Source organism: Corvus hawaiiensis, chromosome 3 (assembly GCF_020740725.1).
Source record: "Corvus hawaiiensis isolate bCorHaw1 chromosome 3, bCorHaw1.pri.cur, whole genome shotgun sequence".
Lineage (NCBI taxonomy): Eukaryota > Metazoa > Chordata > Aves > Passeriformes > Corvidae > Corvus > Corvus hawaiiensis.
This window is the reverse complement of record NC_063215.1, coordinates 46,208,966-46,228,685: the sequence shown is the minus strand read 5'-3', so window position 1 is coordinate 46,228,685 and position 19,720 is coordinate 46,208,966. Positions and strand designations below refer to the sequence as shown.

At 43.0% G+C, this 19,720-nt stretch overlaps 1 protein-coding gene across 3 annotated transcripts in view; it reads left to right on the top strand.

The window, feature by feature from the left end:
• The window catches only part of PDSS2 (decaprenyl diphosphate synthase subunit 2), a 125,767-nt gene extending 106,273 nt beyond the window's left edge, over window positions 1–19,494 (top strand). For 2 of the 3 annotated variants that reach the window (XM_048298868.1, XM_048298866.1), the window contains 2 exons: window positions 7,343–7,378; window positions 16,343–19,103. In XM_048298868.1, the coding sequence (XP_048154825.1) occupies window positions 7,343–7,378; window positions 16,343–16,501 (195 nt within the window). In that variant the 3' untranslated portion in view covers window positions 16,502–19,103. Of the gene's footprint in view, window positions 1–7,342; window positions 7,379–16,342 lie in introns of all 3 variants that reach the window. The other variant, XM_048298867.1, reaches the window with a different exon arrangement.
• Window positions 19,495–19,720: the final 226 nt, after the last annotated feature.

Here is a 19,720-nt window from a genome sequence, read left to right as displayed (position 1 = left end):
CATCAGTGAAGAGGGCGTATTGTCTTTCACTCTCTGGTAGCTCGTTATATGGTGGGGCTTCTTCGGCACGTGTCACCTGCTCCTCTTCTTCTTCAGAAGATAACCCAAAAGTCTCACCTTCTGGCCAGTTTGTAATTATTTCCAAGATCCCAGGGCGACTTGGGTTTCCAATTCGGGTGCGCTGCGTGATGAGGGCAATCCATTTGCTCCAAGTAGCGTCGGTGGCGTGATGCGTGGAGGGAACCTTTCCTTTGAACATCCACCCCAGCACCGGTAGTCGGGGTGCCAGGAGGAGTTGTGCCTCAGTGCCGATTACTTCTGAGGCAGCCTGGACTCCTTCATAAGCTGCCAGGATTTCCTTCTCTGTGGGAGTGTAGTTGGCTTCAGACCCTCTGTAGCTTCGGCTCCAGAATCCCAGTGGTCGGCCCCGAGTCTCACCAGGCACCTTCTGCCAGAGGCTCCAGGACAGACCATTGTTCCCGGCTGCAGAGTAGAGCACGTTCTTCACCTCTGGTCCTGTCCTGACTGGGCCAAGGGCTACGGCGTGAGCAATTTCCTGTTTGATCTGGGCAAAGGCTTGCTGCTGTTCAGGGCCCCAGTGGAAATCATTCTTCTTGCGGGTAACCAGGTAGAGAGGACTCACGATCTGGCTGTACTCGGGAATGTGCATCCTCCAGAAACCTATAGCACCTAGGAAAGCTTGTGTTTCCTTCTTGTTGGTCGGCGGAGACATTGCTGTGATCTTATTGATGACCTCAGTGGGAATCTGACGTCGTCCATCTTGCCACTTTACTCCCAGGAACTGGATCTCTCGGGCAGGTCCCTTGACCTTGCTCTTCTTGATGGCAAAACCAGCTTGCAGGAGAATTTGAATTATTCTCTCTCCTTTCTCAAACACTTCGGTTGCAGTGTTCCCCCACACAATGATGTCATCAATGTACTGCAGATGTTCTGGAGCCTCACTCTTTTCTAGTGCAGTCTGGATCAGTCCATGACAGATGGTGGGACTGTGCTTCCACCCCTGGGGCAGTCGGTTCCAGGTGTACTGCACGCCCCTCCAGGTGAAGGCAAACTGAGGCCTGCACTCTGCTGCCAGAGGAATGGAGAAGAATGCATTGGCAATGTCAATAGTGGCGTACCACTTCGCTGCTTTGGACTCCAGCTCGTACTGGAGCTCCAACATGTCTGGCACGGCAGCGCTCAACGGTGGAGTCACTTCATTCAGGGCACGATAGTCCACAGTCAATCTCCATTCCCCGTCAGACTTGCGCACAGGCCAGATGGGGCTGTTGAAGGGTGAGTGGGTCTTGCTGACCACCCCTTGACTCTCCAGCTCGCGGATCATCTTGTGGATGGGGATCACAGCATCTCGATTTGTCCGATACTGCCGGCGGTGCACTGTCGAGGTGGCAATTGGCACTCGTTGCTCTTCCACTTTCAGGAGCCCAACTGCAGAAGGATTCTCTGATAGTCCAGGCAGGGTGTTCAATTGCCTAATGCCCTCTGCCTCCACAGCAGCAATCCCAAATGCCCACCTGAGTCCTTTTGGGTCTTTGTAGTAGCCATTCCGGAGGAAGTCTATGCCCAGAATACACGGGGCCTCTGGGCCGGTCACAATCGGATGCTTTTGCCACTCCTTCCCAGTCAGGCTCACCTCAGCTTCCAAAAGGGTCAACTGCTGTGATCCCCCGGTCACCCCAGCGATAGAGACAGGTTCTGCCCCCACATGTCCCGATGGCATTAAAGTACATTGTGCCCCAGTATCAACCAATGCATCATATTTTTGTGGCTCTGATGTGCCAGGCCATCGGATCCACACCGTCCAGAAAACTCGGTTCTCCCGTGCCTCTTCCTGGCTAGAGGCAGGGCCCCTCTAGCCCTGGTTATCATTCTTTCCCTGGGCGTACATGCTCGAGGTACCTTCAAGGGGATCCGACATATCATCCTCCCTTCTGTAATGCCTGGCAGCTCGGTCACGGGAGGCTGAGGCTACCTTCACCTTAGCGGAACCCCCTCGGTTAGTGCCTCCCTCCTTGAGTTCACGCACCCGCGCTGCCAGGGCAGAGGTGGGTTTCCCATCCCACCTTCTCATGTCTTCCCCATGCTCACACAGGAAAAACCACAGCTCAGCTCGTGGGGTGTACCCTCTCTCTCTAGCAGGGGGACGACGGGCTCTGACTTGGGGGCCTGTGACTCGCACTGGTGCCACACTGACCCTCCTCATCTCCTCCCTCATCTCCTCCATCTTCTCCTTCATCTCCTCTTTGAGGCCCTGGACCACAGCAGAGACATGAGCTTTCAGCGGGCCATTGATCATGCTGTCATAATGCCTGAGCCTGTTGGCAACAGAGCCCACTGTTTCTCGGGTATTGTCAGCATCAATCGTTGCAATGAAGGTGGTGTATTGCGATGGCCCTAGCCTTGCCAGGTTCCACATCATCTGTCCTGTGCACCTGACCTTATCGGGGTCATTATCATGCTGTCCATCCTTCCCAAAGAGTACCTCTAATATTGCCACCTCTCTTAGCTGTTGGATCCCTTGCTCGAGTGTCTTCCACTGCATTCTATGATGATACTCCTGCATTCTTTCTTTGTGAATGAACCTTTCTCTCACACTCATTAAGAGCCGCTCCCAGAGAGAGAGAGGCCCTGGCTCCCTCACAAATATCTGGTCCACACCTGGGTCCTGGGTCAACGATCCCAGATACCTTGCCTCACCACTATCCAGTTGCACACTTGTGCCCATAAGGTCCCAAACCCGAAGCAGCCAGGTGGTATAAGGCTCACGCCCCCTTCGCACAATGTCGTTTCGCATAGCACGGAGACTGTCGTGCGACAGGGACTCAGTAATGATTTCTGGCTCTGGCTCTCCTGCTGGTTGTGAGGGCCCTGGTTGCCCATCATCATTAACTGGTCGTACTGATTTGGTCTTATACTTCCTCCTTTGCACAGGGGCGACTGCTGCTGGCTGTGGTTGTCCTTGTGGTTCAGCTGAAGCCTGGACGGTTGTAACATCCGTGGGTTCCACTGCTGCACCATCGGACTCACCCTCTTTGGGGCAGGGAGAGGGTTTTTCACTAGCTGAGGAGGTGTATTCCCTTAGCAATTGGCATATCTCCTGGCGCACCTGGCCCATCTCCTGGCACATCTCCTTGCGCACCTGGCCCATCTCCTGGCATATCTCCTGGCGCACCTGACCCATCTCCTGGCATATCCCCTGGCGCACCTGACCCATCTCTTGGCACATCTCCTGCATCCCTTTTGCCAGTACCCCCACCCAGTTTGGGTAGTCCATTTCTGAGGTGGACTGTTGGGCAGTATCAGTCTGTGGGGCGGGATCTCTAGTGTCTGGGGCTGTGGCAGGCTCTGGCTCTGGGGTAGGATCTCTAGTGTCTGGGGCCGTGTCAGGTTCTGGGGTAGGATCTCTAGTGTCTGGGGCCGTGTCAGGCTCTGGAGCAGGATCAGGCTCTGGGGTAGGAACTCTACTCTCTGGGGCCATGTCAGGTTCTGGGGCAGGATCTCTAGTCTCTGGGGCTGGTGTCCGGGTAGATATCCAAGCCAATCTCAACTTATCCTTGAATGCTAAATAGAGTAGGCCTATCAGCAGCAGATGGTTAGTATTCAGAGGGAATTTAAACCCTTCGAAAATTGATGGGGTGGGCCCAAAGAACTGGTTGAGGGGTTGGGAGAAAACTTCCCCTGGTGTCATTTCCTCACAGAAGGTACCATTGTTAACATAACCCCAAAAACATGTGCTCAGTGTGTGATAGCTGTTTATCCATGTGCCCACATTCCGGAGGAAGTTAAAAACCCATGAATTCCTCACCTTCTCGACCCATAACGCAAGCTGGATAACAGCAATGGTAGCCTTAGTCAGAGGACCCATATTCAAGTAAGGAGCTGCAAAGGGGAAGAATATAGCCACGGCTACATGCCACCCAAACCAGGGTAAACTAGACCACATAGTGCTGCCTAACAAGGTTCCAATATCCAGCACACAAAATAAAGTTATCGAGGAACTGTTATTCCTTTTTCACCTCTATCTCTTAATGCCCTCAGGCCCCACGTTGGGCGCCAAGATCTGTCTCGGTTTTGAAAGACAGGTGTCTGCTAAGGAAGGCAGAGGCCCCCCTTGAAGTGGCAGATATAACCCCTTTTCCCTCCAAGTTATTATATTTTGAAATCAAGAGCCTTTAGGCGAAGATGTGGGAAATAGGAATAACAGTTCTTTACTATATATATATATGTATATAACCAGTCAAACAAAACAACAACAACTATGGCAGTAACAGCAATCACAAACCCAGTGCCAGCCTTCTCGGCTGTCAGGCCCTTTCCCCTCGGGTGCAGTTCCGCTCGCAGCCGGCAGGGGCGCTGGCGGCTCCCGGTGAGCAGGGCAGGTGCGATGGTTCCCCGCGGCTGCAGGGGGCGCTCCGGAGCGAGCTCGGGAAACCCGCGGCTCTGGTGCCCTGGGATCCCGGGAAGGGATGGAACAAAGGCTTCACAAACCCCTGGGCAGCTGATCCCGGACTCTCAGGAACAGCAGGCTGGAATGGCAGGGACGAACGCAAATCCCGGGTGGCAGACGAGATGTATCCAGATGGGAAAAAACCACGGAGGCCCAGGCAGGCAGGGCGAGCAGGGCTACAGCGTAGCGAAAGCTCGAAGCAGCAGCGGAGCAGGACAGCCACAGCTCGGTCTCCAGCAGGGCAGGGAAAAAGCGGCTTTTGGGGTCCCGGCGTTGCTTCCAGCAGGAAGAAAGAACGGCCAAAAAGAAAGCAGCAGCAGCTCCTTTCTCTGCAGCTTCTCTCTCCGGACGCTCAGAGCGAACTGTCCCCACACCCAGGTGTAGACAAAAGAGTAGCCAGGCCCGCCCCACTCCCCTTTTTGTCTTTCTTAAGTACAGCTATTTGTCCCCTAGCAACATGCATATGGGAGAAAATTCCTTTAACAGGAAAACCTAAGACTAAACTAAAACCCCAACAATGTATTTGTAAAAACATTTTTTATTATCCTTCACAAAAGTTGCCAAATTAAGTTCTAACTGAGCTTCAACCTCTCCAATTTTTTTTCTACATGCCTTAACAACCCCCTTAAATATTTTATGAGATACCTGACCCTCCTTCCAAAGATGATACATCCTCTTTTTATTCCTTAGTTCCTTCAAAAGCTCCTTGCCCATCCAGGCTGGACATTTGCCTCGTCGACTCATCTTTCAGCACACAGGGACAGTCTGTTCCTGTGCCCTCAAGATCTGTTTTGAAGCACGCCCACCCTTCCTGGACTCCCTTGTTTTTAAGGGCTGCTTCCCAAGGAACTCTCCAAATAAGTTTCCTGAACAGGCCAAAGTCTGCCTTCTGGAAGTCTAGTGTGAAAGTTTTATTGATGCCCCTCCTTATTTCACCAAATATTGAAAACTCTATAATTTCATGATCCCTATGCCCCAGACAGCCTCTGGGCCATTTGTATGGTTTTAATAGATAAAGCACATGCCATGCACTCAGGCCCTGTCAGAAGCTTAACCAGTTGAGCAAGTCTGATGTAAAAGGTAAAAAAACATCTGTGTGTGTGAGATGAAGGTCAGAAAAAGTCAGAGCCAAACTACTACTGTGAGGATAAAAAAAGAAAAAAAAGCAATGGTGCAGTTGTAGTAAAGAAGGCTTAGGAGACTGGATGAGGTTGCTGCATGGAGAAGCACAACAGCCATTGACTTGAATGCTTGGCAGGAGCAGATCATGAGAAAATATTCTTGCTGTTGGTAATGAGAACATTATGCAGCACAGGAGGAGGCACACTGAGCACACCTTTCCTGGTATTGCTGCGGCTGAAAAGCATCTTCCTCAAACACGTTGTCAGATTCTCTGCTGCGGTGTGAATCTGCATGTAGGCAATCACTTGTTAAGGAACATGCTTCTGGTGTGTTCTAATATACAGTGAAACTACTAGGTATATTTTGAAGAAGCTGTTAGATCCAATCAGGTGAATAAAAGTTGGCAAATCAAAGAAGATTGGAATATACAAATAAGGAAGCAGTTATTGGCAGTGGGTTTGCTACTCCCAAATGCTATCAGGCTGTTTTCTTAATATGCATTCCAGAAAAGCTGGCTCTTGAGAAGACTAAAGAGAGAAGCAAAGGGGTTTTGTGGATCAGTCCCCTTTCTCCTTCAGAAGAATCAGTTCTGTTATCTACAGTTCTCCTTCATGTTCTGTTTGCTTAGTATCTCATCAGGTTGTTTCTCTATTTTATTTTTTCTCCCTTACAAAAATTAATTCATATTCCAAGTCCGGGCCAGCTTGGCAGCATCTCTTTAAAGCTGTGCTTGCCACATAGTGTTCCTCTTCAGTGCAGACCTCAGCTCTTCTCCTTATCCCAGCTGGTCTGCTGTTTTGGCTGATCTCTGAAGTTCCCACAAAGGACATGGAGAGGTAGTGGTCCTAATCTACATCTTTTCAGAAGACACATTGCAGATGAAGTGAGGTTTGGGGTCTTCCCTTGAGGAAGCTAGAGGGAAAGAAACAGGTGATTTTTTTTTTCCCCCCCCTCAATGTGCCTGGAAAGAGAAGAGCTGGAGTTGGATGAAGTGATAATGGCACATCTGTATCTGATCTCGGGGAAGGATTTTTAGGTTGGTTAAGTGGGAATCCTCTGGTTCTTGCAGAGCGCTGCCACTGAGTGAGAAAGACGTCTTCTCTTCTACATCATTCTGTGAAAAAATTCAAGAAGTTGGACTACATATTTGTCTGCATCTGGGCAAGAAGAAATTTAAAATTTATTTGTATTTCTCCCTGAATATGTTAGGAGTTACAGGTTGTATTTATCTCTCATTTACTCAAAGGGTGATGCTGATACTTAAATCCAAATCAGAAGCACCTCTAACCTGGGTGTAACAGCTCTGGCAGGATCCACCAGCCCCTTTTGAGAGCTCTAGACTATTGCCTCATGGAAGTCAGTACAGGTATTCAGAGAGTTCTCTTTAAAGAAAGTAAATCCTGTTGTTGCTGATAGGAAGTACGGTTTATTTCAGAATCTCAGGGGAGAGATTAATTAATGCAAACAGCAAGATTTCTTAAGACCAAAACATTTTGGATTCACCAAATGTTTAACTACAAGTCATACTAAAAAAGCCTAAAAATTACACTGAGTATCTGCAGCTCTCATCTGAAACAGAACCATGTTGTGTAAGCTGGTAACACGTTTGGTTGTATTTTAGGGTTTTCTGTATCAGATTCCTAAAGAAAGTAAGTTATGTTTAAAGTAGTAGCTCATTTAATAGCATTCTTTATTCTTGCAGCTCTAGTTTGTAGTATGTAGTGTCTGATAGAAAATCTCTTTCTTTTTAAGGCACAAGGAAAAGGAAACATCGTGGACTATAAGAAGGTTGGTAATACATTTATATCTCATTTTTAATATTTTTTAAAATATTTTCAAGGATATTTTTGACAGTTGAGAGAAACTTCCTTATTAAAGCTAGGTTGTAAGTTGAGTGTGTGGATATGAAGGGAGGGAGAATGGCTCGTGCAATTTTTTGATTTTAAAAAGCTGCAAAGAGGCAGCTGTACTGTAACTATAAAATGTAGCTATTTAATAATCGTATTTTAATAATGTATCTAAAAATAGTAATTTAATAATGTAGTTATTGAATAATCATTTTTACTCTCATTTCTCTCATTTACTTCCTCAAACTCGATTTTCAGACCAGGCTTCTGATGGCTTTTGCAGTCCTTTTTTTCCTGGAGTCATTCGCGGGTTAGATCCTATCAGTGGTCTCTCTCTGTTGGTAGAGTACACTGCTAATTTTTTTTTTTAATCTCACCTTAGTTCCATTCCATCTCTTAAAAAAATATACACATACACGTGTTCTACAATAATTTGGTTTCTTGTGGTCCCCATTACAACTTTGAGCTTTACAGTGCTGTATTTGCTACTTCTCTATAATAAAGGCAGACCTGAACTAAATAGCTTAACTACTACAAGTAACTGGGACACATTAAAACTCTTAAAGGGCCGCAGGAGATGGCTGACAAGGTTCTCCTGGTTAAATACTGGGGCACAGCGTGCTCGTGTTGGAGGGAGAAGATGACATTGTGTCCCCAGCTCAGTGAGCATGAGCCTGACTTGTTCTGAGTCTTAAGTAGATCATGAAGTCCAGTCAGTTGTGTCCAGCATTGGTGGGAAATAATTTATAAATTACTGAGCCACATGCACGATTGAGAATTGCTTCTTGAAGTGAGGCCTGAAGAGTGTTACAGCTCTGGCTGATTGCTGCTCATATGGAAGGCTAACACACAAGTACGGGTCAGATTATTATAATTATTCTGTATTAAGAAAAATTGCAATTCGGATTATTAAAAAACCTCTCTGCCCTTCCTTCCTCTTAGAACATAAGCAGGATATCAACCTTACTTTGCTATTTAAAATCATTGTGCTTTTAGGTTTTTCTCTACAACAGTCACAGTTGTATCAGTTTTCTTTCTTCTAAATCACCACTGAGAGCACCAAATTTATTTTTCAGATGTGTCTTGGGGAAACTCCTGTGAATATTTAAGATAGGTTACTTATTTTTGCAATTTCAGAATGGGTTTTCTTCTTTTAATTGTTAAAATTGTGATCTACATAGTGTCATTTCCATACTTTGACCAAAAAAAAAAGGCAAAGGGGAAAGAAAAGCATCTAAATTTGCTTAACTAAATTAAACATTTTTCAGAGTATTCTGTATTTTGACTGAAATTTTTTCATATCTTGGATCCTTCACATGGAATTAAAAAACTTAGAGTATGCTTAGGCAACTTGGACACTTGAATAAACAGTAAAGAAGGAGAGAAAGCCCTTCTGGTTTTATATTTTGAGCAATTGACTTCTGTCAGAAAGCACATGATTTTTGCTATCTTTGGGTATCTCTTGCTCAAGCCAAAGGTATTATGAGTTTAGTAACGATAGTGAAAAAATTCTGCATGATTTTTGTGAGTTCAAACAACAATCAGTTTTTGGGTTTTTTTTAGAAGTCAGTTTCAAAAACTTAGGCTATCACATCCCTCTTTTCCCTGTTTGTTGGTTTAAAGTAAAAGTGGTCATTAGTTATATCCATGCTAAATGAACTCAGGAACCTGTAGCTGTCCCGAGCAGAATAACTTCACCAGCATTTGCACACAGCCAATTAGAGGGCATGTTTTGCTGTACAAATTAGTATTTATTTTTTTGCTTTTTGTCATGTTGTCTTTTCTCCTGCATCAATAGAGTCAGTGCTTTGCACATTGCTCAGTCTTTTCTTCTCAGCATCACAGTCCCTTCTCATCTTTCTATTCAGTTGATACAGTTACTTTAACATTCCTAATCAAATCTGGGAGCTTGTTTCTCTTTCTTCTCCTTTTTAATTTTGTAAAAGCAAAGATCACCAAAACTAGCTGTAGAACTTCTGAAAATTTTGATTATTTTTCTTCTCTTAGTTTTTATTATGAACTTCAGCGTGCCACTTAGTTGAGATAAAAATATTGTTCCTTTAGTTAAACTCATAAATATATGTATACAAAAGTTGTTAGCTATATAGCCCACTTAAGAAAGTTTTACCTTGCTTGCTGCATTTTCAGTTAAAATAATGAAGGTAAATTTGAGAAATTGAGATCCGCACGTTTAACATGCCTCCTTAAAAGGCAAAAATCTTATTTCAATTTTGAGGCTGCTTAAGAATTTTGAATTGTTCTTTTGATGGATTTTATATTGAAATGGTACCTCTGATTTTTTTCACTGATAAAAAAATACTTTTATTGTACCAGCAAGTTTAATGAGGTCTCTGACAGAAATATAGAAGTGAAATGCTTTCTATTAATTTAATAACGTTTGAGACTGTCTTGTAAATAAGGTCACTATGTTCTGCAAAATTTTTTAGATTTTTTTTTCCTCCCTGCTTTGCTCAATCTTCTTATCGGAAGGGTTTTGATATCACAAAAAGATTAAGGTCTGTGTTTCTGAATATATTCTCTCACATTAGTATCAGAGTGTTTCACCCTGTTTTTTCCTGTACCATCACACCACATCCAGACAAATTATTGATCCATCATTGTGGTGTTTGAAAGTCTCTTCCAGAGATGAAAAAAGTGTTTCAGCTGTTTTAGTGGTGTTTCTCAGATAACAAAAGGGAAAGTACTGATTTATGTCAGGAACAAATTTCATGTGTGCGTTGAAAGAAACAGCAACTTTCTTGTCCCCCTCATTTGTATGTGGCAAAAATCTCAGACTTCTTAAAATCAAAAAGCTTTTGTCCATTTTACATCTACCTTGCATGCAAGCTGCAAGATGCAAGCTGTGTAATTCTCAAATAACAACCTGAGATTCTTAATTTAATTGTTACCACTTGATAATATTGATTAAAAATTGTCTGCTAAAAGTCGAGGCCTTAATGGTGCTTGGCATTATACAGGCTTGTTAAAGGAGTGTAACAGAGGCACAACTAGTAGCAGAAATGAGTAAGCTAGAAATAATTCTTGTTTTCTGGCCAAGGCTCTAGAAAAACGATAACCTAATACTAAATAAAGAAACAAATCCGGTATTTTGTAGCTGATGACGATGCTATGCAATTATTTGTTACTTTTCTAAATGCAATATTCAGGAAAGATAAATTAAGTCAAGTGAGAGAGGATGTAGCAAAACTTTATTTTTTTTTTTACTGTACCCCTGACCATTTGCTTTGCTGTCTGTTATAGAGGCCTTTCATCCAAACTGGTATAGGAAGTATGGCACAGTGTGGCACAGTATGCTGTGACATACTTTCTTAGTTTGTATATGAAGTATTGTGCACTACATCAACTCCAGGAGCAGAGTTTGTACAGTGCTGGAAGAGCATGAGTCAGGATGGGGTCGATCCAGCTGTTCACACTGCATGGCACTAAAGGCTTGACTTCCCGTATGGTAGGAAAGAGAGAAGAAGAATGGGAAAGGTCACATGTGGTTACAAGGAGGTTTCTCAGCAGTGCTCTACTGCCATGCTGCTAATAAATAACAGCAGCACCGTGCCATCCAGTTGTGCCAGCCAGTTGTGCCCTTGCCCACCCCACTGCTCACTGCCATGGCGAATGCAGCCGTCCTGTGCAGTGCTGGCTGCGGCTCTGCCGCCCCGTGGTGTAAGGGACGCCCATCCCGTGGCTTTGTTTACATGCCAGGGAATCGTCATGAGGTGTGTCATGACTATAGGCCACAGACTGTTCACTCTCTTGCTCCTGAAATGCAGCAAACAGTTAAAAACAGAGGGTTGTTGTTTGTGGTGTTTATGACCCGGGTTGGTTTTGCATGAAGATTTGTCTTGTTTGTTTTGGAGCAACCACTGCTGTTAGTTCCTTTTGTTATGTATAATAAAAACCACAGCATAGTCAGTGATTTAATGAAGATGGGGTTTTTTAGATGTGTTAGTAGTATTGCAAAAGCATCCAAAACCATTCAGATTAAACAATTTTCTTATTTTTTGGAATTAATATCTGAATTATCAAGGTGTACATCCAGTACCAACAATCAGTTGCATCTTTGTTTGTAGTCAGTGGGTATTTTCCCACTTCCTTGGGATGAGAATCCAGCATAACTTTTGTTTCATTAAAGCAAATAATTATCACATGTTTTAACATAAATACCAAGTTGATTGCTTGTGTATGCTAAGATGACAATTAACAATCACTATTTGCAGTAGTAGGATTTAAGAAAATTACGCTTTTTGGTAAAGAGTCTTCACAACTGCCATTGTTTAGATTTAAAAGCTAGTGGGTCTTGCTAAGTTCATTGTGAAAGACATGGAAAGGCATTGGTGTCCCTTCTAAAATAACAAAGAGTCTGTACAATCAATCAGTGTCTCAGGATGGCTTGTGATTTTTTGGCAAAGCGTATTATAAGAGCTGTGTAACAGCAGTGTTCCCTGTAAGCAGGCCATCTTTCCTCTCCTGTTGGGGACAGCCCTCCCCACATTTGGTCTCACCCTAATTATAGTGTGGGTTTCAGTTTGAAGTAAAAAGAAAACTTTTCTGTTTGTCAGATGAATAAAGAAAATAAATTCTACTCTACTAATGGAGGCTTCTGCAGGGCGTTTGGGCCCTTTGAAGATGCATTTCTTTACCTTTTGTACAGAAACAGTTTCTCAGAAAATATTTGAAAAATACTGTCCCAGTTTCAGCTGGCATATCATGCTGCATATAGCCAACAAAGATTTTTAAAAAAATAAATTTAAATCCTATGATGCTGTGAAGTGATGTAAATAAATGATTGTCCGGTGCTTTTTTGAGAAGAAAGAGCTCAACCCTATATCCAGCCACAAGAATGGATGCTGAAACATTCCAAAGTACTTCTTTATAAAACAAAGGAAAAAATGGACAATATTGATCTACTACCTATGAAATATGTTGATACTTTTTTAAGGTAACATTTCAGCAGTCTAAAACACCAGTGATTATTGAGCATGCTGTTCCCACAAAAGAGAAAACAAATTTAGAAAAGCCAGTGCAGAACACTGCAGGCGCTTAGAGCATTATTCAGTCACTCAGCCACAGATCAATTTAGGTTTTGGGGTTTGGGGTTTCTTTTTGTTTCAGCAAGTACTGTGCGTTTCAGAAACACAAAATGTTTTAGCTCACTTCAGGATCACAAAGAATGCATGATATTCAAAGATTTCAGTATATAACAAATTATCTGGTTTAGGATCATCCTTCTAAAACAACATCAAAGAAATCTGAAGTTACTTTTGATATTTTGCCATTGAAGTAATTAACCCTAGGTTGGACTATGGAAAAAAAATCAAGAATTTCAGTGTTCTCTTTCTCCCATTGCATTTAAAGTCTATTACAGTGAAAATATTCACCACGTATTCAATGAGTCTTCCTACCCCGCCCCACCCTGCCCCTGGTTTGTTGCTCCCTACAGGTAGTACTGTGTGAAAGGAATCTTCTTTCCTTTGGCTCATGAAGCAGAAATGTCTCAACAGAGAAGATTTGAAATCAGTTGACTTTGTACTTGAACACCTGCTTAGTTTTTGACTCCTTTAGTTCTTCAGTGTCCAAATCCAGCAGTTCCTAGCTTGCCTCTTTGACCTCTTGCTGCCCTCAGACCAGCTGTTCTGTCCAACAGCAATCCAGAGCAGTTGGTCTGAAAGGCAAATCCTTCATTTCTGTGGTATGGATGAGAAATCCTCTCTTTGCCTTTTTAAAACAAACAGACTGGGAAACATGGTACTTTGAACTCTATTCACAGAATCATACAGTAATTGAAGTTGGAAGGGACCTCTGGGTGATGTCTGGTGCAGCCTCTCGCTCAAAGCAGAGCCAGAGTGGGTTTGCTCAGTTAAGTTTTTTGTATCTGCAAGGGCACAGATTGCAAAGCAGTGCAGATATGTTGTGGAGGAGATCACGTCTCATCTGAGCCTAAACTTGGCTGTGCTATTGCAAGACTATTCTTTAAGCTGAATTTAAATAACCAAAACCCAGTTGGTGGTTTTTTCAGAGTCTTGGCACTTCTAGAATGAAGTACAGCTTTAATGGCAATGGTCTGAACAAAAGCTTAAAAGTAAAAATGCAGTATTCCAGCATATCTAGCAGTTCAACTGGAGAAAAGTATAGCTAAGCAATCTGTGTTTTGACTTGTATTCAGTTTTAATTACTGAATATCATTCTGAAGAAGATTGTGTGGATTAAATTGTTCCTGCAAGTGAAAATATGCACAAAATTAAATATGCCATATAAGTAGAGACTAAAAGAGCAGATTCTTATATTTAGAAGAAATTAATGAGGCAGCTTAAATAAAGTTTATAAAGTAAAAAATAAAAGCAGTTAATTTTGCTTTTCTGTTCATTTGCTGCAAAAATTAGCTGTTCCTATCCAAATTTTAAAATAATACATCTATACTGGATACATTGATTTTTTTTCTTCTGCATCCTTAGTTTGTGAAGTTCATTACATAAAATTATTGAAGCTCAAAATTTGAGAGAGAGTCTGAAAATGTAACTGTAATACAACTTAAGACTTAAATTAGGGGGCTTTTCCATACAGCAGGGCTACTGAAGCCTGGTTTCTTAAGGAGTTATTTCCTCTATTTCTTTAATAACTATCCCACTACAAAAAGCCAAATTTCTACTTTTTTTTTCCCTTGTACAACCCCAGCTGAGATAGAGGTAGCATGCAGTCTGGTTAGTTCAGACTGGTTTGCCTCTGTGTGTGCTTATTTGAGTTGACTAGCTGCTTCTGCAAATGGAATATAAAACAGGTACGTTTTTGAGGGCTATAAATTGTTCATTACGTAGGATGATCTCTAACTGAAAAGCTGGGGAAGGAGCTTGCCATATAAGCAGGTATTTTCCATTTCGATGTTCCTTGAACTTTGCTGGGAAACATTAACAGTGGATTAGGCTGATTTTTGTGTAGTGATTCCTCTGCCTATAGTTTGACACGAGCTTTGTGATTGTATTGGCTTCAAAGCAGTGTGTGTGTCTGAGGGCTTACACAAGACAAGCGTGTAAATGGATTGTGTCCTTGTGTTAGGATTCTCCCCCTTCCCAGACTCTGCTCTTTCAACTAAGTCATGGTACATATATGTGAGCATATATATGCCTAAGCTAAGCTCCTCTGGCTTTTGACCAATTTGAAGACTTTCTAGGATTTTCTTTCCTGTTTACATCCCAATATATACTGCCATAAATATTAGAAGCTATGCTAATCCTTTTTAATAAGCTTTAGCAAATCAGCAGAGTTTGCCTCAAGATGTGTGGGTTCTACTATCCCACAAGGTTGTGCCTCAAAGAAGAGGGAAGGGACACCTTTGCACGCTGCTAGAGCACCTCATCTCACCTATCCTCACCTTTACTGCAGAGCCCTGGAAATATGGCTGATTCTCACTCATTAGAAGACATGTTGAATTAGCTATGTGATGCATTTATGCCTCAGGGCAAGTTCCTTTCCAGCACACAGTGCAGGAAGATTCCAGCTGAAGAGGAGAATAAAATTTTTATGAATTGAGACTTGAACACTCAAGTGCTGTAATATGCTTTCAGCTAATTTCATCTTTAAATACAGATAATGAATCCACTTTCAGATAAGAAGCATCGTTCATTCTGTATGAATGCAAGTAGTATAGAAAGTGGGTGACTTACAATTTGGTCATATCTAGGATTTATATGTGTGTGTGTGTGTGTGTGTATGATTTAAACTAGATAGGTAAGGTGATACTGATGTATTTTCAAAATATTTTGGGCACTGAGCTGTTTATTGATGGAAAACATGCCTTAGGAAACTTCCCTCTATAGTTTGTTACTGTAGGTACCTGTATCCAAGAAAAGCCATTTTTTTAAAAAGCTGGTGCAGTGCAGTAAGACAGTTGTGAAAGCCAGGTGGGGCGTGTTAAAGATCATTAAATGCTGTAATGCTTTTGGAAGAATCAAAACCCAAAGATCCACCAGACCGTTGTTCCCAGGCTCTGGCATGAGGCATCAGGCTGTATTTTAGAGTAGAAAATGTGTTTCGTGTCAGTCTCATGATGCTGTTCAAGAAAAACTACTAATTAAAAATAAAAAAGCCCTTAATAAGAGCTATTTAGAGCTTCTGCTAAGTTCAGGTATGGGGAAACGAACATGTTTTGTTTTGTCAATTTTGTTTGTATTATTTCATAGGAAATTTAACCCATCATTTACCCAAGTTTTTTAGGTGCCAAATCTTTCCAGCAACTTGCTGTGAAATGTCAGTTATTCCATGAAAGTATTTTCTTTCTCATATGGTGTATCATCAAGCCTTTGTCAAATTCCGTAGCCTTACTGGTAAGATGGAGTTCATGTGAGTTCAGTGTGATGGTTTACCACATTTTACTGACAAAATTTGCTTTTGTCCACTGTGACCAGTGTAATCACACGGTCTATAAATAGAAACCCCTATTACAAAATACAGTCATTCCACCTGTGTCATCCTGTGCTGATTTCCGAAAGCAGGGGATGGAATGGGTGTTCATAAAATGCAGGTTTTTACTGCAGGAAACTGGAGTGTGAGCGAATGGCTGGTTTGCCAGTTCTGCACAAAAGCTCTCAGGCAGTGGCTGAGGTATGAAATGCTCAGATACTTCAAAATTTTAATTTTTTTTTTTTTTAGTTTAAGTGTGCCCTTTGGAGAGCCAGCATCTTTCAGGTGATGAAGTAACAGGTGGTGTAGTTTAAATTATGCACAGTTTCGCTGTAGTGGAGAGCTAAACAGAGCAGCTGAGAGGATTTAAGGGCTTTGTATGATGGCTTTGGCTTTGCCTTTACCTCGGGAAGAGGCGGTGGAAGCCCTGTGCTCCCAGAGATAACTGTGCACTGCTGAAACCCCCCCACACTGATGTGCCTGTGTTTTCCAACAGCTGCAGGAAGCAATCAAGGCTGGCAAAGGTGTGACATCTGCCATCGACCTCTGCCACTGCCACGGAAACAGAGCACTGGCAGCCCTGGAGCGATTCCCTCCCTCGGAGGCCAGGGACGCCTTGGCCAACATTGTCTACGCCGTGACCAGGCTTCCCTGACCTGCCGCTCCGGGAGGAGCATCTCTCCCTCCACAGGTGGACACCAGTGCTGCCTCACACCTCTGATCACCTCATCCCATCCCGGCAGAGGAACGTGCACTCGCTGCCGCCGCCAGCAGCAAAATTCGGGAGAGGAAAGAAAAAAGGTCACAGACAGTTTTCGCTTGTCGTGCCAGAAGCGCACTTGAGGCTGCACCGGTAGAAATAATTAATGAGTCCCGTTTCCGTGACCTCAGCAAATGGACAGGAAATAAGTCGGTATTGATTGGGCACCAGTGGGGACGGCGCCAGGGCGGAGGCCGGTGGTTTTCCTGCCAGAGGGAGGGATAGAGAGAGGGAGGGATGGAAGGGCGTGAAGATCCAGGTGTCATAAGAAACCCGCTCAAACCTGCCCAGAGAGAGTGAGCTGCCGAAGCCGGGAATTAACATACCCTTATCCAAGGGGAAGGGCAGTTCGGCGGATTAATGGGGGAAAATCCCTCTCTGTCTATGAGCAGTCATGTCTCCTCACACTGTTTTTATGCATTCAAATGTAAAATTACCCTGTGCGTAATGAGTTCTGTATTTGAGAAACTTGCTGAGAAAATGTGTCAAGCATGGTAAGTAGGAGTTTTAAAATATTTAATCAAATATTAATTTGGCTCTGTTAAGGGAACTGAGTGCCTAGAGTTTATACTGTGCCTATGTAAAATGTTGCTCTGGGTCAAAGAATGAGGTTTTTCCAACACCTCTGGGGGAGGGAATATCCCTCCCTCAGATCCAGCAGTTTGTTTCAACAGTCTTACACTAAAGAGTTTTCTATGTTTGTGACACTTGTGTTAATTTAAGCCAAATAAATGTTAATTTGTAAGGCTAGACATCAGCCCTTGGCAGAAAGGAAGCAGGAATGCTCCTCTGTGAGTAGTCACTGCACTGAATAAAATGCAGAAAATACCAGAGAAGTTTTGAACCTCAGCAGGTTGGATTTTCAAGTCCAATTACAGCCAGCTTATAAGGTGTATCAGAAGCCTGCAATTTGAGACCGTCTCTGTTTTGTTCATAGGAGATGATTTTTGTGGTTTGCACACGTGCAATCTGAGAATGCCGTTGACAAGAAGGCTGAGTTTACATAAATGATCTAGATTGAGACTCAGCTACCTTTCTTCCTTCTGTGGTGTAATTACAGCCCAATCTGGAGACAGCTAGCACAGCAAACAGATTTCATTACATCCCTCACTCAAACACTAAGTGGAGTTATTTCTGTTAAATTCTCTCCTCCCTCCTTTTCCCCCTGCACTCCCTCCCTGTTGCACAGCTTGTTTGTCATAGATCAGCGTGTTGCATTCCACCAAATGCAAAATATAAATAAAAACTCTATCCTCTAAAAATATACTGAAAATACACCCTGTGTAATGTACATAATATTCTGTGTACATTCTGCCCACATTATACCATGATATTTCATGTACAATAAGCAACCTTGAGTCACAATCTTTGTTTAGGAGCAGAATCCAGAACTCAGGACTCACTTTGTTCTGGAGAATGGCTTCAACACCAGACCCCTTATTACTTGCACTTTCTCTCTTGCCTGCCCTGGCATTTTCTCTCTTCCCAAGACTCTGGCACTTCTCCCTGAGTTACTGTTGTTACTGAAACAGGGAGGCTGGAGACAGAAGAGAAACACTGAGAAGTGTGGTTTATTCCGGGCAGTTACCCATGAAGTTCCCTGAAGTTCTCCTAATAAAAAATGTGCTTGAACGAAATACCTAAACACAACCAGAGTCATATTTCAGCTTTCTTTGGCTCTTGTTTTTACATACTACATTAAGTAAGGGCCATTCATCATCTTTTCTTTGTCTTACATCTGTGTTAATTGGTTCATAATGGTTTAGGGCTGCAAAAAGCTCGGGTTGCTGGAGATATTCTGAGTCACTTCACCTCACCTGTGTGAAAAAAATACCAAACATAATGCAAAACTATGTACACCTCATTTATTTTTTCATGCAAGTGCAAGTTTTTATTTGTACTTGTTACCAATAAAAGGTAATCATCAAAAATTAATTACTTTTTTTTTGTATTTTTACCACAGTATGTTCTGATTGCTCCTGAATAATTCAACCTTAATTTAAAAAAACCAAACAAACAGTATGAGTTGTCGCTTATCACTATTACCAAGTAATCTTGTATTTAAGGAATTTGCCTGTAATTCTTCAGAAATTTTTGTTGTCTTGTTTCCTCCAGGTAAACTACAAGCAAAGTATTGTACCCGTCTGTCAGACTCCGGGTGAATTAGTCAGTGCTGTGTTCTCATACACTGCTCACACCTCGTGCAGCTTCTGAGCAGTGTGTGACCTTCGGGCTGTTCTGATGTTACTTTTGTCCGCTTGGTTCCTTGTCCCCACCTACCTGTAAAGCAGGTCAGGGAGAGGGACGCCTGCGGTCTGAGGAAGGCATTCACACCATTTACTTCAGTCACCCAGCTACTCAACCAGACATTCCTGTTGGCTGCTCCTCTGAACTTATCACCAGTATGGATTTGCCGCACCATTCCACAGATGCACAAAATACAGGACAAGATCCCAGCTGCTTTTTAAACCAAATTAGAATTAAAAAGTTACCCTGATCCACTGCATCTTACTTCTGATGGAGTTAATTTTCTTCGTAGTATCCTATACAGTGCCATGTTTTGGATAGGTAACTAAAACAGCGTTGCTCACCCGCTGTGCTCAGCAGTACTTGCACAGTGCCAAAACTTCCTCTGCTCCTCACTCCAACACCCAGCGAGGGGTTGGTTGTGGGCAAGGGGCTGGGACAGCTGACCTCAGAGATAGTCTGTGCTGTACAAGATCATGCTCAGCAGTATGGGGGTGGGGAGTGGAGATGTTCCAGGGGCCTCTTGCTTGGGCACTGTCTGGGCATCAATGGACGGGTATTGATTGCTTTTTCATTGCTTGTTTTTCATGGTTTTGTTTTCATTTTTTCCTCTTGTACCTATTAAACTGTCTTTAATTCAACCCACAAATTTTCTCACTGTTGCCCTTCTCTGCGGTAGTATGGAGACACTTCTCCATCTGTTAATGGTTAGGGATTTCTAGAAGAATCTGTTAAAATTGTGTCTTTTGTTGGTGGCATCAATTTCAGTTTCCCACTGAAATTCCCAATATTTTTGACCTTTAGGATTGTAGCCTCAAACTGTTCCAGGAACAGAAGTAGTTCAGTACAAAGCTCTTTCTGGTCTGA